Source organism: Cynara cardunculus (genome assembly GCF_001531365.2).
Source record: "Cynara cardunculus var. scolymus isolate 2C chromosome LG 17, CcrdV1, whole genome shotgun sequence".
Classification (NCBI taxonomy): Eukaryota; Viridiplantae; Streptophyta; class Magnoliopsida; order Asterales; family Asteraceae; genus Cynara; species Cynara cardunculus.
In genome coordinates this window covers 7,067,824-7,092,190 of record NC_037544.1, presented here as the reverse complement: position 1 = coordinate 7,092,190, position 24,367 = coordinate 7,067,824, and the positions used below count along the sequence as shown (strand labels likewise).

The window sequence follows — 24,367 nt, the reverse complement described above, 5'->3', positions numbered from 1 at the left end:
TTATATTTGATTATGTTTATTTATAGTTAATCATACGAATTCAAAAATAAAATTTAATTTTAATAAGTTATACTTATAAATAATTTATTTATAATCAAATTTAAGTAACATACATTAATTTTAAGGGGTATTTATGATTGCTTATAAAAATTGGTTTTTAACTTATTTTAGTCTGACATCGATGATAAGCTATTTTTTGATATTTAGATAAAAAAATAAACTACTTATAACGATATCAAATTCATAATAAACTGTTTTTGATAAATTAATACTTTCCGACTTAAGAAAAGCTGCTTATTACGTTTTTTAGAATATGAAGGAATGGTCGCATAAAACCTTTGATTTGGATTTTGTGATTTGCAGGGTCATAAAGGGTTTTTAGGGTTTATGCGTGCAGTCAATCATCTTGAATATTGTACAAGTAATCTTAGAGACGAAGAAAAAAGAAGCAAAGAATGTGGTATTTGTGCGTTTTCTACCACAGATTATTGGATTACAGGAAACCCGAATTTGAATCTCTCGCTGACCTCTTTGGTGCATTCCATGAAGATCCAACCACGACTTCACATACACTTGAATGGAAACTGCCTCACCATCACCATCCTGATTCTCCTTTCCATTTCGTTAATCTCCCAAACGAGGATATCGCCCGCAACATTGCCAATCGAAGTTTGTTCTTCTCTTTACAAATTTCTTGTTAATTTTTTTGATGAAATGGGTTCGACATAGGATTTGCAGTTGCTTCGATTGCTTTGTGGATTATTTTGTGATTACTTTTTTCATTACAATTCCTGTTTTCGTCATTGATTTCCATCCACCTGGTTTTTGACTCATTTTTGTAATATCACTCATGTATGTCTCTTGTGAACTCGAACCCATAACCTATGTCAAGTTTCTGGTGGTTTTCCCGCTTTAGATCCCAAATTCCATGTCTCTGCATGTAACATCTTGGTTTGCAGCATCCTTCTTGGCTGAGCTTGGTAGGAGTAGGCTCTATAAGACTCAAATCTGTGGCTTAATCTCATTTTTGGTTTTCAAATTTGTGCTCACAGTATAATTTGTATAATCATGAGTTTGATCTATGTCCACTTCCATAATCTGCCCTCCATAGTCGTCTTATAGTCAAGTTCCCATGTTGAAGTATTCATTTGTCTTGTGGTATTTACCAGAAGACTTTCTTTTTATGGGAACTTTTTCTGCATATATGCAGGTATTCTTGTGAAGGGGCTTTATGAAATTTGGGGAGAGGGAAGTTCCTATGAGGAACTGAAAGAAGCAATAAACAGTTATCCAGATGACCGGAAGTTGCCATACTTAACTTCAGATAGCACTTTTAGGATTATAGTAGATAGCTTTGGAAAGGCCATCAGCTTCAAGGACCAAACAGCTCGAATTCAGGGGATGTCTTACATCCCATTTAAGGTATTTGCCTTTTTATATGTTTCTTGTTTATGTTAGGACTTTGGTACAGTTTAAGTTATTCATATTCTCTAGTTGGTTGGTTAAACTGTGCACCAGAAGAAGCCATATTACTACTACACAATTGTCAACTTGACCCACTGTTGCACCTTCCAAAAGTTTGTCATGGGATTGGTGCTATTTGGTTTCATTGTAATATTAAACTATGCATATTTGATACTATATCGGCAAGAAGTTTATGGCTCTCTGGTTACCTGCTGCTTATGTTAGTGAATTTACTCAATAGCTTTGCAGTCGTTTGACTCGAGTCCCGAGCTAAATAAATTTCCATATTTCACATTCTGGTTTATGATTATTTTCGTATCTAGACTGATAGATAATGATCAATTCTTCCAGGGCAGAGTTGAGTTGCGTAATCCAGAGCATAAGTTTTGGCTTATCGAAACTGATGACTATGAAGCTAACAATGGTCTTCCACCGGTTGTTGATAAGACTATTTTTTTTGGGCGAGAGGTTGGTGCTGCTGATAGGAAGCTCTTGCCTACATATCAATTGAAAAGTCGTACTTATCTTGGACCGACCGCCATGGATGCAGAAGTGGCTTTTTTGATGGCCAACCAAGCACAGGCCATGCCTGGGAAACTTGTGTATGACCCTTTTGTTGGCACAGGGAGCATTCTAGTTGCTGCAGCTCATTTTGGAGCTATGACAATGGTTTGTGATCAGTTTCCCTTTGGCATTAATGATGATGGTTTTTTTTAGCTTCCTCTAATTTAAAACTTTCAGGGAGCAGATATTGATATCCGGGTGGTGCGTGATGGTCGTGGCCCAGATTGCAATGTCTGGAGTAACTTTAAGCAGGTAATTTAACTTTCTTTTCCTTTGAAAGTCTGTGGTAACTTGTAGTATCTCCTTGCTTGTTACTAACCAAGCAAAGTTAAAAAACCTAAAACTTCAACCGTTAATTTGTGTTTTACAGTATGGATTGCAAATGCCGGTTTCGCTGTTAAGAGCAGATAACAACCTTCCTCCTTGGCGGCCTGGATTGAAAGAGGTAATGTCTTTCATCACATAAAATAAGCCACAAGACTTGGTATAATGTTTGTGGCTTCTTGCATTACCCACAGGGTGCTTGTGTATTTTCCCCCTCTTAGAGATTTCTGGCTTTTTTGTGGTCTTGTGAACCAAACTAAACGTTTATGCACCAGAAGTAAGGTATGTGGGGGGTAAGATTTACACAGACCAACCACAAGGGTGGTACCTGATTGGTTTGAGCTTGGCTCCAAAGGTCAAAAGTACCAGGAGGTCCCAGGTTCAAACCCAAGGAGGAATAAAAATCCCCTTGTGGCCATGGAGGTTCAAATGCGGTGATTCCAGGCTATCTGCAAAGCAGGTGGCCGTCCTGGGATTAGTCGGCTCGCATACCAAAAAAAAAAAAGATTTACACAGACCATACCTCCGATCCTAGGGATAGAAAGGTTGTTTCAGTGAAGACCCTTGCTTGCAGCGCCCATGAGACATTGGAAAAAGAATAAAAAACTAAAAACTCTAAAAAAATAGGCCTATTACATGTCAACTTGTAAATTAACCAAGATGGTTGAGTTGATAACTTGGTTTTTGCTTCTTATTATTCACCATATCTCTTAGGTATTTGACGCAATAATATGCGACCCTCCATACGGGGTCCGTGCCGGAGGTCGTAAATCCGGCGGACGGAAATTACTAAAAGGGGTCGTGGGCCCCTACATAGTTCCGGACGACAAGAGGACAGGCCATATACCATCAACAGCTGCATACTGCTTAGCGGAGTGTGTCCACGACCTACTTGACCTGGCGGCCAAAATGCTGGTGATGGGCGGCCGACTCGTTTACTTCTATCCAGTTGTAAGAGACAGCGACTCACTCGATGTGGATTTCCCAAAACACCCTTGTTTCAAGTTAGTGGCCAACTGCGAACAGATGCTAAGCTACCGTTATAGCAGGATCTTGCTGACAATGGTGAAGATTGCACCGTATACTGATGAGATTGCGGAGGCAGCCAGGATCCAACATTTGGAGTTTAAGGAAAACCATGTGAAGTGGATGGAGGAAGGTAATCTTCATGCTGCTGTTTTCAGTCCGGATTTTCCGGCGATCGATGATCGTGATAATAAATGTAGCACCAAGGATCCCAAGAAAAAGTACAGGGGAAAATATGTGTAAATTTGGGCATTTGAGTCACAGAAATGTTCAAATCACAAGTTAATGAAAGACTTTGTAGCTTTGATACTCTTTTTGGTACTTCTGTTATTTGTAGATTGAACATCTTCTATCAGTTATTGGATGTAAGTTTATAATTTTTATATTTTGATTGTATGATTTATGACTCGAAAGAGCGTATGCTCGAATGTCTCAACTTGGTTCGACTTGAAAAATCCAAATAAACGTTCAAACGAGTCGAGTCATGCATTGGTGTTGCGGAGCTTGAATCATTAAATTAAACGAGCTTTATTCTCTGTTAAGCTCGTGATATAAAGCTTGAATTGTTAACACTCCTAATGTAACATCTACTCTACTTTTTAGGTAGAGGACGAATTCGCATAAACCTCATCCTCCGGACCCAACTCCCAAATAAGATATATTGGACGTGTTTGTTTTGATATACTAGAATGAAATTTTATCGTTCTAGAAAATGAAGTACATCGCATTCGTTATGCTTTTGCTTGTTGGCGTTGTCCGAAACCGTGTTAGATCAAATCCATGTCATCATTATCAAGATCACGTTTAGTCATTGAAGGTATCATTTGCTTTACGTGTTAAATATAAGCAACAGTTGATCGAAACCATTTTTGTATTAGAATTGCGGGTGAAAGTTATATGCAATGTTCTCTTATCGTTCCATTGAACGAGGTTATTGTTTTAAAGTTTTATATACTGCAAATACCCGAACACTCCTATCGCTCACAATACAATACGAATATTACCTTCGCTGCAAGAGAAAGGATAAATTTCTTGAAAATGAACTAGGCGGCAATGATAAGACCATATTGTTGGTAATTTTAGTGTTATCAATCATTTTGGTGCATTTGAGATTTAGAAGTTGTTTGTTTACCTCTTAATAGTTCCATTAAGAGGCAGTCTCTGAATCATTAAGAAGTGAATCTTGTTTGACAAAAATTTCTTTTGCCTCTTAATGGTTCTAAAACCCCCCTGAATGATTTTGTATCATGGGTCTCCCTTGACCATTCAGAGCCCTAATTTCGTTGAAAATAATTATAAGATAATTATATTTCATTTTGCATTATATTATGAGAGCCTCTTAATCATTCTGACCGCTTAATCATTCTCTACCAAATCATTCAACAACTGCCAAACATACAGTGAAGAGGATTGGGTTGAGCTATAATACAATTTAGATGGTGTATAGAGCATGCTCGTATAAGCTAATTTGAGCCCAGGTTCGCCGTATAGCGGGGGTGTAACACTAAGATTAAACGTTTCAAACGTGTTTTTATTATTGAGGCAATGTAGTGCCCTCAGTGGCACTAATTTAGCGACGCTGATGGATAAGTAATGTCACCGGTACAGTCGGTGTTAGTGCTCTCACTTCAGTGAGTGAGAGTGAGTAGTTACCGATGTTGATCAGCGATATTGATGACTGTTCTAATATACTGGTAGTTACTTGGTAACTGTTTTGACGGCAAAATAACCACCTTCACGCCAAAAATAACTGTTGATTAATTCCTAATTTCAGTGAATTTCATGAAATCCAAGACTGAAAAAGGGTCGAAATAATACCCTTCAAAGAGTGTCCCAAACACGATCCATTATTCTATCCAAGTCTATTTCGATCGATACATGACCCAAACCAAGATTTCTAACACATAAGTTACCTATTTGTCATCCTATCCATACGAGATGTATACCTCATGTTTTGACTCACATTTTCAAGCATTTAACACGCAGTTTTTGATGTCTGGCAATGGAAGTTCTGCCCGCTTCTTCACGGAGACCCCCAATTGCATTCCAACTGAAACTAGGGTCTCGATTGATCTTGCACTGTAAGCCAAAAGATCCTCATCTAGTGCAATTTTGTCCTGCAAAATCATTGTTGTAATATAGTGAACTTACATTGTAAATCAAACATGCAAACCGCTATACATCCAGGTATTTATACGTTCCAAATATCATTGACATGGAAAGAAACATAACTACTTGATTAAAAGTACCTAGATGCTACTAACCTTTTCAAAGACGCAAATGACCGTACTTCCACCAAACGAGAAATAACCAAACTGCAGAATACAAATAAATAGGCGAAAGGGGAATCAGAAATTTTAAACCAATTTAAACATACAAAAAGAAGCAAGTGAATCCCACAAGAAAGTGGGGTTTGGGGAAGGTAAGACGTATGCGGCCTTTCCTCTACCCCAAAGAGTAGAGAGACCGTTTCTGTTAAGACCCCCAGCTTGCATGAAAAAAGAACAAAACCAAAGTAACAAGTATGATGACATAATTTTGAACCTCGTCTCCTTTCTGGACATAGTCTCCCTTCTTCTTGGTGAATGTGATGCTGCCAACCATCGTTGCACCAATAGCCACAAATGCTACCTGAAGACGAATGTCAACAATGGTCTAGTAGGTTAACACAGGTGAAACGTCCATTGAGTATAGAAAAATCAATGTCTGGAGCTAAGACATTATGACCAATAACAGAAGGTGAAGAATAAAAGGAGGGGAAAAAGGAAAAAAGATCAAGCAATTAAGGCATTCTTAACATTGTTAGAATGGTCATGTTTGGCAACCATAAGCTAAGCTTATTTTTTGCGCTTCTTGTAAAAACACCTCGTTTGGTTAGCCATAAGCTAGCTTTTTGAAAAAAACTACTTCCGAGTTCCGAGTAGCGTTTCAATAAGCTACAGAGGTTTTTTTCCTTCCAGTTTTTCCAATTATGCCCCTTGATTAATTTTTCAACATGTTCTTTAAGTTATTTTACATTGTCATCTAGCTTATCAACTAGTTTTCACCAAACATAACTAATTTATCGGCCAACAGCTAGCTTATCAGCTAGTTTGCTAAACATAGCCAAGGTTGCAATGTGAATGGAGTCACCTAATTATGTGTTGATTTGAACTTAAACCTCAGAAACATTACACTTGCCACCAAGGACTGAACATGACATACCTTCCCAAAATCCGCAGTTGAGATAATAGATACAGCACGCTTGTTCTCTGTAAACACATTGCAGTACTTGCTATTTACAGCAATGGGGTTAACCTATGCCATAAACAATACATTAACGATCAGGGATATATATGAACAAGAGTAAATCATAAACAACAAATAGAAGTACCCATGTGGTATCATCTGACCCTGAACATACCGTATATAAGCATCCAGGTATATTGACAATCTGCTCAATCTTACCAGAAACTGGAAAATGGAAACGATGATAATCCTGCCAAAATATGTACAGCTTCAACTTTAGGGCGATCAGCGGAAAAGATAACCACTTGCATAGTTGGTCATAAAAGAAAAGGATAAAAAGACATAAATGAACATTTCTTTTGATCGACACTAATGTAAAATCAGCAACTATGTACCTGTGGTGCCAAGCGAAATATGACCAGGGTTCCACCAATGAAAGTATTTGAGCATGGTATATCACCCAAAAGGCCTCGGATAGAAAACTTTTTACCCTGAAAGTTACAAAAACAAAATCAGAATCCTATTGATTTTGAAAACATTGGTTACTTCTTTCAGAATGCTATAGAGATTCGGTAAACCCAGAATGGATGATTAGGAACTTATATCACCAAGAATCAATGGAGAAAAAGAACTCTTTCTCTATGAATTCACTAAGTGTTAATTCTGCAACTCGCTCTTTTACGTCCACTGGGACTGCATGATTAAAAAAGAAATAGGCTAACCAATTTATACTTCTCCATCCTTCCCAAAGAAAACCAGTTCACATTCTTTTTACTCTGCCGCAGAAAAAATTGTCATATTTCAAGACATCAATAGTAAAACAAGTTCAATCTTAAATTACTTTACCACTTTTAAAGATATGAGAGAGTCGATTAGTTAATTTGTATTTGATCATGTGCAACTGTCCAAAATATCATCTTTTACTTCGAGATTTTAAACTGGCCTCTTTTTTGGGAATGGGGTTTAGTAATTTGGAGTGATAACTAAGCACTTACATGCCCATGGCCGATGGTCAATGGTTTCACCTCTAAACCATTGAAAGCATATTTGATATGGGCACAGTGGAAGAAGAGTTGGACTTGTGTGCAACACCGTTACAACATAGTGTCACATCACACTTGCAACACAAGCCAAGACACCGAAGGGTCATTGGCTGAGCGGTATCCAGTATCCCAACCTTCCTTGAGATCAAGGGTTCCAACCTCACCAAACGTGAGGAGTCTGTGTGAATTTCATTTGCCGTATATGAATACTATATATTAGCTTAAATAAGGGAACTCTTTTGAAGAATCAAGTGGTGCTGACTAGATCTTATTTCCTTAACCATTATTTCCTTCTCCTAGAAGATAAAATTTTATTTAAGGGACCGTTTACCAAATGCTTACCCGGGTAAGCCTTACCAAGTCAATTATCTTACCGGATGAATATGGCAAGGACCAAGAATCTTAGCCGTTAAGAGCGAAGGCAAAGACCGAGAGTCTTACCCAGTAAATGAAGGCAATGACACGGTTAGCACTTACTGGGTAAATTGTTGCATACGATACCGTTTTGGTGGACTAAAATCTTACCTGGTAGGCAAATGATAGTGTTGAATTTTTCCGGTAAGGACTTACCTGATTAAGCATTTTGTAAACGGCTCCTAAGTTCCCTTGGTAAGTTGATTTTATTTAGTTTCTTAAGTTGCTATGATCTTTTGATTTTATTTCCTTTTAATGTAAGGGGTTGGCTTGCCTATAAAACTCCTAAGAAGTTCTTTTGTATGATTACAGACTAAGAATTAATTCTGAATTTGAGTGTGCTAAACTTTGTTCTCAATCATCACAGGTGAGGGCCTTTTGTGTGCGTGTCAACCTTATCTTAAGTGAACCCTCAGGTAGCGGTTAACCCTCAACTACCCTTCAATTGCATCTCAGCTAGTTATAATACATTCCTACCATTGAGACCCACTCCCCTCTTCTTTTGAAACCATACAACGGAACAACTATTCAACCTCTACAGTTTGTGTTTAAGCGTGTGCAACACTGTTGCAACATAACCCGACAAACAGGGGGTTGCTCCATATCAATATTGGTTCTTTCTATCTTTTTCATGTCTCAAAAGTTTCCCATTTTACAGAAGAAGCTCTTGTGTACAGTTCTTGGAGTTTGCAACTTCGATTTCCGATCTATGTGAAGAATTTGAACAGTTAACTCAAAAGAAGCATGTACTTGTCACGTGAGTGCATTGTGGGGACAAGTGCTGAAAGATACCTTGATCCAGAATCTGAGACTTTCTTCAGCTGTTCTAAATGCCATTAAACGACAATCAGCAGCACAAACAGCAATATCATCACGTCCTACACAGGCAATCGGTCTTGCACCAGGTTTCAACTCTCTTATAAAAAATTCATTGAATGTCTGCATAAATAAATTTGTAAGGTCCGAGATCATAACTGATGAAAATTTCTATGCTACACGAATGGCGGCTAGTAACACTATGGCAACGATGATAAATCATGCCAAAGATAGCAGCAGTTAAATTATTTTGCTAGACTATCTTTATCCAATATCAATTTGATTTGAAATTCAGAATACGTAAGCCCATAGTGTGAAGTAGGGCTAAGCAAAAGAATCAGAGACTAGAATCTATTCATTGACATTATTTGAGTGAGTCTAAATTTGACTTACCTTAAAATGATCCAAAGGGTATTTAACTTCAGCCATATTGATTTGATCCTAGAATATGAACAAGGCAATGTAATCAGAAATAAGAAGCAATAGACATAAACTCGATCACTACGTCAACAGAAGGCAATAATTTTGAGATTAATTGGGAGGATAATGAATAATCGGACTACAAATATGTGCTCTGTAATTGAAAAAATGAAAACTAAATAGACACAAATTGGATATGAAGGGTGTCAGGAACTATCAGACCTGTGAGGCTGTGAAAGGGACTGTGAAAGGGGCTGTTCAGTCTGTTTTTTCATTAACCCTGTATGGATTAGGCTAAATTGTTGCTGAGTAATCCATCTGAATGACATAAATGACTATTTCACCCCTCACTCGCAGTTATTCTATAAAGAACATTGAAGAACACAGAAAGATAGTAGTTCTCAAAGCTAGTTGTTCTTTATACATTCAGCAGTTTACTCTAATTGATGTTTTAAAGCTTATGTCATTATATTTGTTTTTAATTATTTCAACTGCAACTGCAAGTTCAACAAAGGGGATGGGTAAAAAGTCCACTTTAAGGGATCTACAAAAATCATACCAGGTCGGCTTGTTTGCGAGGGCAGAGAGAATGAAGATTAGTGCTAGACCGGCAGCCAGCGGTGGTGCTTAACAGAGGGGAGGGGAGTGCATGTCTCGAAGCAAGACAGAGGGGAAGGGAGGTGTACGGTGATGGTGGTGCGATGTAGGAAGACAGAGGGGACCAGCAGATGTGAATGGCATTGGTGGTTTGATGATGGAATACAGAGGGGAACAGATCTGAGCACTGGTGGTGGTTCAATGCTGGAAGATAGTGGGAAATAGATGTGAGCTGTGGAGGTGTAGGGAACTTTAAAGGTGGTTATGTTCGATGCAGGAAGACAGGGGAAGGGAGGTGTACGGCGCCGGAAAAGGTGAAAGAAGGAAGGAGGAATGGCGTTCGGTGTTGGCAGTTGGTGGAAGAAGGGAAGAGACGAATGACGGGAAGGAGTATGGATGGAATATTGATGGTTGAATGTATACAACACCTCTAATTCGGCTGACCGAATAAGCCCTATGCTGAAGCACTAAGCCACAACCGAACAAGACTGTATGGCATACCGAGTAAGCCATACATCCTATGCAGTCTATTAATCCACAACCGAACAGCCGCAAAGTGTCATCACTAGAGACAAAATGTAGCAAGGTAGGAACTACCCACCTTACCATGCATTTGCCTACACATTTGCAATCAAATGTACAGCTTTTCTGTGGGTACCCAAAATAATCCTTGCATTTTTCATAGACAAAGTATAAAAACGCTCATAGACCCCCCCCCAAAGACTCCCTCTTGTCATCTTTCATAATTATTACTAATAAAATAGGGTGGATCGTGCTTCTGGATAGTTGATAAATACATGTCTTATATAGTCAACTGCGAAAAGCAACTCCAGAGTGAGGCAGCAATTGATTGCACAACCCCAAAAGGGTAAATTTTGCACCTGATAGGTGCAATTTTGGCATTGGAATAAAGCTGGAACAATTTGCATATTTTACATACAGTGATGATAACATCTTAAGTAAACAATCAAACAGAGGCAGGTATAATATGGCTGAAATAAGCAAAAGGATCAAATAGAAGAGATACGCATCTCCAATCCAAGTCAGTTATGCGATCAAGATGTACCTCAAAGTAATACATATTTAAATACCCATAACATATTAAATTTGATGCATCAAACAGAAAAGAAGTAATAGCATGATACATCTAGATGAGGATTATCTTACCTTGAAGAACTTAAGAAAATCTGGTATATCTTTCGCAGATTCAACTGAATTCATTTTCTTGCCCTGTTTTTCTGATATGCTCTGCAATAATTCTTTTGCCCCTGCACCCCATTGGACCACCAAACAATGTAGTAGAATCAGATACATTGAAAGACACTATGAACTGGATCTATAAGAATATTCACCACCGAAGAGTAAACTGCTCCAAATCAAAGCGGATATGTTCACATCTCTACAGACCCACACTGGCTAGATGATGTGCATGTGGGGGTATTTAAGTACCAACAATTGTTAGTAGTTAGTGGCAGCGGCTAATCTGTACCTAATCTATTGGCAGTCACTATTATTGACCAGCAAACTGATGATAAGTAGGTAGTGGAGTGGTAAGTCGGTGGAAATACCCCATCAATAAATGGCTTTAGGGAGAGTCCAGCCTCCCAAAGAGCTGGTAATCCAGTGTAGTTCTTTGGTTGTAATTCATTTTTTGGAGTAAAAAACATTTGTTTTGCATCATTAGATTCATTGAATAGGTGTGTATTCATGCAAGCTTGTTTTTGTTTACAAGAAAGAGAAACGCACTAGGAAAGCATTTCTACATCTCCATTGGGCATGCATAAACTACTAAAAAGTACTATAAGAAAACAGATTACCTTTGTCCATAATGCCAAGGCCTACTTTAGATTGATAAATGGCTCTCATTGATAAGACAATCTTTCCATCAATTATTTCCTCTACGAGCCTCTTTTTCCTCCGGTCAAAAACCTAAGTGCCAATGCAGTTGCTGAGATGCCATTGTGTCATAAAAACAACCCTAATAATAGTACTGGAGGATAAATTCCCACAGCCATAATACCATCACAAAGTTTAGGCTTATAGAGGTGAAAAGCATGGGACTTGGAAACATGTTTGTATCATTAAACATAGCAAGTATAGATATCAATAGGTGGGTGGATGGGCTGAAACTAAAGATCATCATACCAAACCTACACTATATATTTTTGTCAAAGGAAAAAGGCATTAATTTGAGGGTTCAAAGACATGATTTGAGATAGAAATTCATGTTATCGCTCAAACATAATAGACATGCTAACAAAATTCTTCCCCACATTAAGCAAGTAACGCCTTGACTATTGTTATTTAAAGCAAAAACATGAAGCAGCCTATCTAGGGCAGGTGTGGCTATGTTTCCTAAAAGTTTCTGGGGATAAGAGGAATAGGTAATCCCTATCCAAAAGAAAGGAGAATTCTTCACAATGTTAACTTGATAACAATATCCAAGCAGCATAATGTATTGGAGTTCCAACTTTTGGGTGAGGGAGTACCACAATATGTGAAGCACTTGAACCCGAGTTCAAGCCTGCATCATAGGATGAGACATGAGCCCATTCAGTGAGTTTAAACATCCACCTTGAAAGCAACAAACATTGATTTGAGACTAAGATAATTAATTTACTTTACAAATATCAGAAATTTTGATGGTAAAATGATCTCACCCATAGGAAGCCTGTTTATCAGTTAAGAAGCCTCCAGTCATAACCTGGTTTCCAGTGCCTTCATCAAAACACAGTGACATATGAATCATCGAATTCAGCTTATCAGAGACTTCAAGAAACTCCCCACAAACAGGACAGCAATTGATGAGTGGCTCCCTGCAAGAAAAAAATAAATAAATAGATAAATGAGGCCTCAGACAGAAACTGTAATGTATCATCAGCCTTTTTTAGGTATTTATAATAACAGAGTATTTAAAAAGTGGAAGCTTGTAGCATGAACTGATTCAATCTAATCACATGTGTCTTTGATGCTTCCCCTTGCACCCATACTAGTCACGTCTACCATATAGCTGGAAAAAAATCTGAAATTGGTGCATGGCGAATCCTTCCCCAGTAGTTACCCATGAAAATGAGAGGATGGTGAATATAATGTAACTAAGAATTGGTTGTGAATATATTATGCAATTAGAGACACTTGATAATCCAGCAAGGATGCCTGCAACAGAATTATGGCATACACTGACTGTTTAAGATGTTTAGTCAGTATGACAACCTCAAACCCCGGTCCCATGGGGAGAGTTTTCTATTTGAGTTTCGACTAAATAAGCTTCAGGAACAGGAGCTGGAAACAATGACTAATCTAGTTCTAGTGACAGTGCTCTGTAGCAACCTTGAATAAACACCATTAACAAGAAACATAGAGCAAATACTCCCTACTTTCGAGTGGGATATATTGGATACATTTGGTTTGGTAAGCAAATACCATGAGCAGCAAGCAAGTCAAGGAGGAAAGAAAAGCAATTAACAAGACAGCTGATGATGGTAAGAAAATCCATCTTACAGTGTGACACGACAGTGCGAAGAGATATATGGGACAATGTGGATAATAATACAAAATGAAGGAAACACCAATCAAACAAACGTCAAGAAAATTACACAGAAAATGAAGTGAGTTCATATTAGAACACAATGAAAATAGCAGAAACCTAACATTAATGTACATCGTCATAATATCAAGTGACGTACTTCTCTTGTTGCACAGCTAAAAGTGTAGCCAGTTCATCCATGCTGACAACACCATCTCCATTTTCATCAGCTGCCTTAAAGAGCTCCTCTTTCTATCAGAGAATGGAAAAATTGTTTACCAAAAAAAGTGCCCACAAAGCAATTCTGGAACATGTATTTATTCAAGCTGATTTGCAGGTCAAGGATCTCTTTCATATTATTTAATATTTGCAAGACCTTTGACTTTTAGTTTCACACTATTATTTTGTTAAAGTAACTGCATTTACGTACCATATTATAACCAGACATGGTATATTATATTTCATAAACTATTACAACGATCCTTGCTTCTGGTTAACACGAGAGAAAGTAACTCGCTGTATATGATAAAAATATCTCTAATTCTAATCTAAGATGCAGACTAATAATTCAAACCTTTTTTGCTGCCTGTTGATTGCCAAATGCATTTATTAATTCTGAGAACTCAGAGAAAGATAATTGTCCATCACCGTTGTAATCCTGCATAACCAAAAGGTTGCAATTAATAAAAGGTATCAGGATCGAATCCTATAAGTGCTATATCAGGATCGAATCCTACAAGTGCTATCAACTCTTTACGCGTCATGCCCGCTGACCGGAAGGACTAAAGTTTTCCGGTCCATGTAGAGGAGCACTTCGCATGGACCCTGCATACTAATTAAGCAAAAGCTTCTAGATACGCATCCCTAGCAGATAATGGTTTACACATGAGAGGAGAGAGAGACAAAAGGTACAGAAACCACATGGGGCCCCTGCAATCAACTTTCAGCAGTGGGGCTTGCGCTCACTTTGCTTCCTTCTCTTTCCTCTTTTTGTATTTGATTTGATATATTAGATGTCCAGTATTTACCTTCATCAATAGAGACGCAGATATACCAATTAGATTGTTAGCGGCTGGTATTCCCATTATGTGTGTGCTGTCAAATAGGGTGTTAATTATTTCAATGTTCTTGGCCTAAGAGCTATCATGTACTCCATTTTATTAATGTTCCCCACTTAATATAACATCAATAATTATAAAGACCTGAAATTCCTCTCTCTTCAGAGAGATTGTAGCAGGGAATTGTTTGCATCTATGTTGCACTTGCAGAAAAATAAAAAAACTCATCTCCTGTAACAGAAATGGCCTTTGTCTGCATCTATGTTGCACTTGCAGCTATTCACCACTAGCCTCTTCATCATGACACCAAGTATGCCAAGCTTCTTGAAGACGAGGTATGGATCATTGCTGTGTTTTGTGGTTTGGGAATAGGCCTTCAAAGCTTGGTTTGGGTAATTCTTTCTATTGTCTAAAGTAGCCTCTCAAAGCTTGGTTTGGGTAATTCTCTCAGGTCCTTCAAGAGCTTGGGTTATCAAGGAGTAGCGATGAGTATTCAGTAACCTACAAAACACATCATCTTGGTGGTGTATGCTGACGACAATTTTACTTAGACGAGATAGCCATCAAGTATATTGCAGATTTCATAGGCTTCATTAGGGAAAGGTTTCAGATAACTCAACTTGGACAATTTCATTACCTTAAGGGGAGAAAATTGGTGTGGTCCCGTTAGGCATATAACTTTGTTGGAGGAAACATATTCTGGACCTACCATTTTATTTGGATAACTTAGATGCAACAATAGATTCACCTATGATCTAGACGAGAAAACTACTTGAAAATGGGAAGCCTCTGAAAGATCCAAAGAAATGTAGGTGCCTTGTAGCAAACTCTTTATCTGGTTTTTGCTCTTTACTCTTGAAGCGCAATAGTTCAATTCATTCTGCATCACACACCTGCCATTTGGATATTCTCATATCTTGTGAGATATCTAAATCAATCTTGACACAGGGTTATTTTATATTCCAATTATGGAGACTACACACAGGAGGACTGTTCAAAGATGAGGGATCAAGCATAATCATAAGCTTCTCAGAAAATGAGCCAATGAGGCAAGATGCCCTATTACTTAGAGACCCACTACTCGTTACTGTGCCTTTGTTAACTGTTGGTGACAATCTCAAAAGCAAACCGAACCAAACGAACCAATATATCCCACTAAGATGTAGGGTCTAGGGGTAGGATGTACTTAGACCTTTCTACTACCCACAACAGGTAGACAGGCAGTTTTCATGGAGACCCTGGCTTGGGGAAAATGTTGGGAGATTGGAGCTAAACCGGAAAGAAACAACCTACAAAGCAAGAAACAACCTACAATTTGTTGCTCCATTGTTGAATCTGAATATTGAACCATAAGGCATGTCACTTGTGAAATGACCACGACTCGATGACTTAAATGAGTCCACAACAACATATGAGGCTATATGGTTATAATCATGTGGCAAGCATTTCCACAAGAGAACTAAAGTGGGAACAATCAATCCTCCATCCATCCAACATGTTCATATCCAAAGCGAGTACGCCATTCTGAATAGACCGTTATGGAAGACCCTTATTGGCTTCTTAGTTTCATTGGTGGCAAGTTAGGCATGGGCAATATCTATGCTCCAACCAGAGGGGTTAGTCAGAGTTGCTACCATATGGTCTTGTTAAACAGGTTTTTATATATTTCATTGTTCTCAACCTACTTACTCATTTTTTGCTTTGTTTAATTAGGGTCTCTTCTCAGTAATAAAACATAAAGCAACACTATGGGGGCAATTTGGTTCATTTTAAGGAATGGGAATGAAAATGGTGGGGAACGAAATGGAGATTCCCATTGCATTGTTTTTATTCTCCCCAATTTAGTGAGGAATGGTTCATTACCCCACACCCATCAATGATTGATTCCATTATATTAAACCAAGCACTATTAATGATTCCATTCCCATTCCTTGCCTAAACCTTGCACTATCAATGACTCTCATTCCCATCCTCATTCTCATTCCCACCCCCTTATACCCCCCAACCAAGCACCCCAAAACAATTAGAAAAATTGAAGTCCAAAAATCATAAGAAACGATGAGGTAGCAATACATGTTTACTTGATAAAACAATGATGCATTTGACAAAGTAAAAATATGTTTTTAGAACATATCCTCTTGTTTTAAATATGAAGTTGTTAGCCTTCAAGGTAAAGAAGATTGTCTTAAACTTTAAAAGTAGATTAAACTTCTCACTACGAAAAGTGAAGCCCTAAATCTAAATTACTAAAGCTTTTATCTTTTTTTAAATAGAAAAGGGGATGGGGGTTCAAAGCCACATCTAAGACACTACCGCCTTAGAGGGTAGGCCACGTTAACACTCAATCCAAACACTGATATTATCATCTTTTATACCACTCATCGAATCTTTTCATCAGACTTGTAATAAAAATCACACAAAATGCGTCCGAGAGTGATCAATTATGCCAAATTGAGTTCGTTATCTTTGCTTAAATGCTCCTACTCTTGTTGTGTATGTTTTCTGTGATTTTACATCAATAAGGAATTGATCTTGCACTTCTTCAAGTGAAAGTAGGAATTTAACTTCCTCACGTCACCTCAATGTTCCTTCATGCCTACTTATAGCTAAAAGCTTGTATAAAAACAGAGATTCCCTTATTACTAAAGGGCATTACTGCCTATGCATAGGTAAAGGAAAAACATTTAGAGAGAAGATAAAAGATGATCTCAACATACGACAATGGACAAGATACGTCTTGCAAAACTTTTCTCTGTTTCAGTTGGGTCCTGCCAATAAAAAAATTATGTTACACACAGATTCATTGCTTAACCAATTGTGGATGGGACAAAAATACGTCATTGTAGCACACCTCAACAGAACATGAAAGAGATATGTTGCCAACCACTACACTGGAGGATGATGGATCCAACAAATCGAACATTTTAGTGTCAAAGCCTGAATCCTGTAACACATGAATGCCAAGTAAATCTACTATGCCAGATAGAATAAAAAAGGAATGAATGTGAACCCCCAATGCAGCAATCAGATAACTGGAGTATAAGATAGAATATCCGCAACAGGGAACAATCTCCTATTAGGCAGCAAGTTTGCTTGTCCACAATGTGAATGAAAATTTAAAGTAACAAAGAAGAAAGATATGTAATGATGCATATAGAGGTGCTCGTTCAGAAAACTGGATTTTAACTCTGTTAGGAACCATAACTTCTTAATTAATTTTGCTACTCTCTCCGCAAATGCGTCTTGAATTACTCTGCCAATGTTTTAAGCAATCTATCCTATGGTCTCCACTCATATATGAACTCCTATTTCTTGTTCTTTGGGAGAGGGGATGGTTGGGTTAGGTTTGGAACTTGTGGAAGGAAATTGGTAGTGTTCCATAACCGTGCAGAAATATGCTAACTTACTTTTGCCATGGGCAAAACCAACCCTGATTATGATATAATAATAACTCCAACATTCTATGCTCTTTGATGGCATAAAAACTAGTTATATACATGTAAAGCAGTTACATAGAATGCATGAATCTGGATAGACACACAGAACCTGCCTTTGAAGAAATTCGTAGAAAGGAAAGGCTTATAAACAATTGCAATTGATAATCAACTCGAAATGATTAAGACACTTCGGCAGTCATGAAGGATTTTCCTCTTTTGGTTGTTGGTTCAAGTGATCTTAGAGCTAAGTTGCAGAAATAAAACAGTCCAAATTCACAATCAAAGAACTTCATACGGAAAGACATGGAACACAATATACGCTTCTTCCAGAAAGAACTTACCTGACTAAGGAATTCAAAAAGATCTACCTCACAATACCCAATGAGGTTATTCTTCGACAGCCTATTGGTCTGCAACACAAGAAAAGGTAATGAAGTCCAAACATTCAAGAGACGTAGCATAAGTAGATACAGAATAAGTATATTGTAGAATCATTATGATCCGAGACATCCACATTATAGAATACTTTTGGTCCTACAAGCATAGAAACTAAGAAATAAATTGCGATGTATTTACTAGTTTCTATCTTGGATAACAATGGTCCTAAAAAACAAACCAAATCAAACCAAACTGGTATATTCCACATTGAGGTAGGGTCTTTTGGGAGGGGGGATGTGGGCCACCTTGCCTCTTACCCTAGACGGTAGAGTGGTTGTTTCTGTGAAGACCCCCAACTTGCAAAACAAAAGCAAAAAACTAGGAGACATGTGAGAAAAGTAGTATAGTAACATGGTAACACAGAAGAAAATCCTAAACCTCTCTTCAACTCCCAACTTACTCCCCAGCCTGACCTTATTGTATAAGTTCTTATTTGTGATATTATCCATCCTCATATCGATAACATCTGCCTTAGCATTCACATTTCATGATATTATGATATTATCCAACGAGCATGTGTGTTGTCACGACATTCTAAGCCACAAAATAGAGGAGGTCGTTAGCTGTCCCATATAAGATGTCCACAAAGGACAGATCCAATCAACAAGCATACCCATCAGAAACTACTGATATTGAACAGAGCTCTAGAACATCAACAACATTGGTAAATGCTTTCATTCCAAGTCCTTCAGCAAGCATAACATGCACCACAACCGAATAATATTATGTGAACTTATTTGAAAATCTTGAAGTGCCAGCTGGCAGATTCTAGTTTTAATCAAACATAAACAATATGCTATTTTGTCAAAGTCAAGGGCCAAGGGCCACTCAAGCCCCTAAACACCTCTGTCCCTCTTTCCCCCTCAATAAGTATATTGCAATGGAATGATCATAAAAGAGAAGAAGCCATTCATGGTAATTTTTCACATGACCCAATATATGTGTGTGTGTGTGTGTGCGTGCGTGCGCATAGTTATAGAGAGAGAGAGAGAGAGATCAAGCTCAGGTTCTACGGACCTCAAAAACAGATATTTTTGCAATATGAGGCCCATTCCTTTCCAATAAGAACTTCTTCTCCTGTAGCATAACAAAAGTAATGTCACTGACTGCATATGTCAAAACCACAGGACATAATATAACTCAAGAGTCAAGAAGCACATGTTTCTGTCATCATATCCATAGCACAATCATTCAGAAATAATCGCATACCACTTGTGGTTTATATTTTATGGACGGAAATGACTCGAACCAAATCATAAAAGCTTCAACTCAAAAACTGCACATGAGTAAGTGTACATTTCTTTCTCTAAGTTGTCATGAATTTAGACCAAATGGTATTTGTCCAATTTATGGAAGTCGCTAACATATCGCAAGACCATGATGATAACTCTAATGTCATTGTGCACAAAAAATAGCACAACATAAACAAAATGAAGTCTGTATTAAATATGATATTTAGGAAACATGATTTAATTTATGACAGGAACCTGGCATATATTCTTACTAGCTCACAGATCTTGACCACTAAGATGTACCAAAATCTCAGTCTCTACATATATCCAACGGAGAGGAGAGAGACAGATTGACTATCACATGTTGTAGTTTCAATGGATATGGAGATCATTAGACATTCAAAAAGGGTCTGGTGAAGTTGTTTGAATAGAGTTCATAAGAACTATCAAACCTCTAGGATTCCTAAAGGGATGATTCTTCATTCCGAAAGGAAGGCTTATGATGCCTCATGTGCTACAGCCAAGGACTGATGATTTAAGCTATATGTAATAAAATTCACTCACCGAGTTCCATGTAGGCTTGTTGGTCCTGCACGTCATTCAAAAATTAGGTAAGAAGCATGAGTGAAAGAAAAAGTATGATTTCTGGAACTACTTTCAAGATATGCAAATAAAAGATATATTCAGACTGAAATATTTAGCAACTAAGACTACAGAAGGTGTTGAGTTTCATATAATATATCATTACAAAATATGTTTTTAATAGCTGAAGGGAAAAAATATATTTTGATGAGAGCATATTTTGCTTTTCAGCAATTATCGATCTGCATTTGATAATTCTGACTTCTGTGAGTTTGAAGTTCTAGTACTCCCTCCGTCCAAAAAATGATCTTCATGTTGCACTATCTCTTAACATTGCACCACTAAATTCCCAATTCTTTGATGTTTGACTTGACACGTAATTTAAGAAAACTCTTTAACTAATAGTCAAATACCTAAAATATCCTTAATAAGACAAAATTGAGAAAACTTGTGGACCACAACCAATTTCACCAATATGTTGTAACGGTTACTAATGGATAACTAGGTAAATTCGAATTAGAATGTGCAGTGTTGCATTTTTCATGGGATGGAAGGAATTACCAATTTCAACCACCCTTCATTACACAGAACGGGTGCAAGCAAAGTAAGCATGCTACTACTGAAATGAGTGTTTTCAGAAAGTAGAACTATACATACAGTTGTAAGATCGATAACATGAGAGCTTGGGACGAGGAGTCAATATATCTCGTATCTTTATATGGTCTCTCATTATTTAGATGTGCTTATAATTCACAATTACTAAGCTGAAGCGTTCCAAAAATCATGTTGGAATCTAAGGATCGTAAATATATATTATTTCGACAGAGTACGTTGAATTTTATTTTTAACAATATTGGAAGAGCTGATAAAGTGGTATAGTAAATCCAAGGAGTATCATTCAACTACTTGGACCAATATTATAGAAGGGGAAGACAATTTAGGACCTTGGTTATAGGATAACCTAGTGATGAAGGGGCACGTTGCATCACCAAATCTAATTAGAGTTTAACTATAAGTTCTATGACAGCATAGAAGTTGATTATGCTCCAAGGATCTATATATCAAGGTGTACATAGTAACTGAGAAGAAAATGATATCCTTGTGAAAAAGGGTATGACGCCACCCAATTGGAGCGCCCCATCTTACCGGCCCCACAACCATCATAGGGGAGGTAAATAGCGTGTCCCAGGGGCAGGTGGGCGGTGCCTGTAGTAGACCAGACTTCGCACTCTTCCTGCAAGGATGCCCACCTCCTTACCCACTTTAGATGCTCCAACTCTAACCAAACTGTACCTTAGGATGTACTAATTACCAAGTGTTTGCACCAACTGCATAACATTACAAGAAGCAGTGACAAGATTGAACGAACAAAAGTAGTGAAAAGAGACTGAAATTATTGAGATGTAGAAAATTTGGCCTTTTGATTGGAAGAGGATGGAGGAATGCAACTCATTTAGCCAAGTGGGTGTTTTGTAATTAAGTACTTATGATTTGACCACACAATCATGATTGTAGGGTGTAACACCAACATAGATAGAATAATATATTAGAACTTAATCTGTATGAAACGGAGATTCCTACAATACTCTTCATGCATAAAACTTATGCTGTGGGTTATTTTCATTAATTATCTTGACAACCCCAATAAATCGATAGACTCTTTCAATATGAATGAATCTCCTGCTATACAAGGAAATAGTGCCGATTGAAACAACTGGAGTCAAACCATCTGTTGATACAACAAAGATACCAACCACACATAGTTACTTGTGGCCCATTTTAGCTTACCAAATGACATGATTATGAGTAAGCAATATAACACTTCTGTCTCATTATTGAGTCATTAGAATGAGACAACGCCAAACAAAGGCATAGCTTGAAATAATTTCCTACGGATATCGCTTTTGCTTAAGAACCACCAAAGATGTGTTAAGGTGAGTGTGTTACCCCTTGGGCTAATGGTATCTAACATGTTAACACGGTCTTGTTCTTCCTTTGAATCCTTTAAAGTTAAGTAGTAGTGTCCACCTTCTAGATTCGTGCACCAAAACATGTTTAATGTTAAATATCTACTTTTCCATTATTCTTCATGCTTGGCCAACATTTTTTGATTTTCTTCCTGCTAAAATATCTCAAAAGAGCATCTAATTATGTACATTTTTTAAAATCTGAAATTATGCAACCCTTTTCAAATAACTATAAACTATTTTCCGTTCAAAATTGTGTGAAAGTATTTGCCGGAAGAGAATCTCGTAAACAAAGAGCCATGTTTATAAAACTTTGATCATGAAAACGGACATATAACTGGCTCAAATATTATTCCCAAAAACATAAAATCAGAGGTTGTTATCAGTACTTAACTGGTCAGAAGTCTCGGTGCGAAACGTTTGTTCTCCGATAGAAACACAAGCAAGCCACTTATCCTTAAATTTCATCTCCGCCTGCAAAACAATTAAAACAAAAATTCAATCGAAATTCATACTATAAATTGTATAATTATCAACAAAAAACAACAAATTAGGCGCATGCACAACAGCTAATCATAGTCTACAATCAATATCATACACTAATAAGAGTAACCAAAGCGATGCCGGTAAAATCCTCTAAACTGCTGAGTTTAGAGTGCCCGCGACTGCTTCCGGCGGGACGACCACGACGACGGTGAAGGTGAAGCTTCTTCTTGATTCTCTCTCGACGCGACGTGCTTGATTTGCAATTGGAAACTCCGCCGTTTGTAGAGTCATCAGAGGAACTTGATTTCGAACTTCCATGCCCCATTTTTCCTCTATGTCTCTACAATTCCGAGGAGGAAAGTTGGGAAGAATGAATGGAGATTGTTAAAAGGAGAACGAAGAAGGTTCCATAAGAAAGGTTGATGATGGAAGTTTGACTATCGTCGTTCATGGTGGCCTTGACTTGGAATTGATTTAGACATATCGCTCCGCGAAAAAGGTCGCAAGAAGAATCATTCGTTCCCTCTGCCAGTTTTCATCATGCGAGACGGTTGCATTTATAATTGCTATTTTCGACCGTTAATTTAAAATTAAAAAAAAAGGAAAATCGACTAAATCACTATTTTGTCCATTAAATTGATCTCCTGAATTTAACTAACGAGTGTTTGGGATTGCTTATAAAAACAACTTATTAATTTATTTTGATATGGCACCGGTAATAAGCACTTTTGAGTGTTTGAATAAACAACTTATAAGTGATGTCAAACAGGTAATAAGAAGTTTTTGAAGAAGTTAAACTCTTCTGACTTATAATAAGTTGATAAGTGTTTTTATAAAAAAAAATAAGTTGTTTCAAATAAGTAATCCCAAACACCCCCTAAACGTCTTTACGTTTGCAATATTATAGACCTAATTAAAAGACCCAAAAAAAAAAGATTATTAGATGCAATCCAGGTGCGCAATTGCGTCGAACAGGTCCACGACGACCAGGTCCGCAGTTGCAACGGTGCCTCTTGCAAACCCGATGGAATTTGAATTTTTTTTGTCTTTTAGCTAGGTCCGCAATATCGTGGACATACTGACATTTAGGTGAATATTGCTGATTGTGGATGTGAATATTGCAGACATAGTAACATTTGGAAAACCCATGAAGGGAATGGTTTAGAGACAATTTGAATTGATGGAATGACCATTTGAGTCAATTTAAAAAGAAACTCATTTAAAAAACGTTTCGAACAGATTTTTTATAAAAGAAAAATCAAAATAGAAAACTGAAAATCAAAATCAAAATCTTTAAAAAAAATTAGAGTTGACTTCAACAAATACTTTATTTTAGATATTTCAATTTTCATTATATTGTTCAAGTATTTTATACAAATACTTTATTTTGTAAATTTATAATTTTAATAGGAATGAATAAAAAATTCATTTTCATCGTTGGAAATAAATTAAAAAATTAATTTCTCTCTTCAACAAACCAAGTTCTAATTATGGGTTATTAAATGGATAAATAAATCAAAATTATAAATCGATTCTTAAAATCAAAATTATAAATCTATTTTAAAATATAAGAATTTATTGGAGCATAATAAAAGGACTAAAATCTCACTTTCTCTATTTTAAACAATTTGTTGGAGATGCTTTAATAAATTTGTAACAAAAAAGCCAAGGAGTGGGAATGAATATAATGTGTGTGTATATATATATATATATATATATAGAGAGAGAGAGAGAGAGAGAGAGAG

At 37.2% G+C, this 24,367-nt stretch overlaps 2 protein-coding genes across 5 annotated transcripts; one reads left to right on the top strand and one right to left on the bottom strand.

Moving 5' to 3' along the window:
• The first annotated feature begins 412 nt into the window (after positions 1–412).
• On the top strand, positions 413–3,784 carry LOC112500886 (tRNA (guanine(10)-N2)-methyltransferase homolog). 2 transcript variants are annotated; one of them, XM_025104495.1, is made up of 6 exons: positions 413–669; positions 1,211–1,422; positions 1,816–2,133; positions 2,206–2,280; positions 2,399–2,473; positions 3,067–3,784. In XM_025104495.1, the coding sequence occupies exons 1-6, from the start codon at positions 456–458 to the stop codon at positions 3,619–3,621; spliced, it is 1,449 nt and encodes a 482-aa protein (XP_024960263.1). In that variant the 5' UTR covers positions 413–455; the 3' UTR covers positions 3,622–3,784. The 2 variants fall into 2 exon arrangements, with proteins under 2 accessions (XP_024960263.1, XP_024960262.1); XM_025104494.1 differs by having other exon boundaries at positions 1,142–1,422.
• Positions 3,785–5,076: 1,292 nt separating this feature from the next.
• On the bottom strand, positions 5,077–23,144 carry LOC112500884 (phosphatidylserine decarboxylase proenzyme 2-like). 3 transcript variants are annotated; one of them, XM_025104492.1, is made up of 21 exons: positions 22,735–23,144; positions 22,531–22,610; positions 21,316–21,497; positions 19,373–20,176; positions 18,259–18,327; positions 17,332–17,424; positions 17,198–17,248; positions 13,997–14,080; positions 13,583–13,674; positions 12,557–12,712; positions 12,386–12,470; positions 11,714–11,825; positions 11,064–11,164; positions 9,273–9,320; positions 8,856–9,002; positions 7,002–7,097; positions 6,782–6,856; positions 6,583–6,675; positions 5,923–6,009; positions 5,643–5,693; positions 5,077–5,495 (listed from the first exon to the last, which is right to left on the bottom strand). In XM_025104492.1, exons 4-21 carry the CDS (start codon positions 19,439–19,441, stop codon positions 5,346–5,348), a joined length of 1,659 nt encoding a protein of 552 aa, XP_024960260.1. In that variant the 5' UTR covers positions 19,442–20,176; positions 21,316–21,497; positions 22,531–22,610; positions 22,735–23,144; the 3' UTR covers positions 5,077–5,345. The 3 variants fall into 3 exon arrangements, with proteins under 3 accessions (XP_024960260.1, XP_024960259.1, XP_024960261.1); XM_025104491.1 differs by lacking the exon at positions 21,316–21,497 and having other exon boundaries at positions 19,373–19,432; positions 20,152–20,176; positions 22,735–23,110; XM_025104493.1 differs by lacking the exons at positions 21,316–21,497; positions 22,531–22,610; positions 22,735–23,144 and adding an exon at positions 21,293–21,305 and having other exon boundaries at positions 19,373–19,432; positions 20,152–20,176.
• Between the last annotated feature and the right edge of the window lie 1,223 nt (positions 23,145–24,367).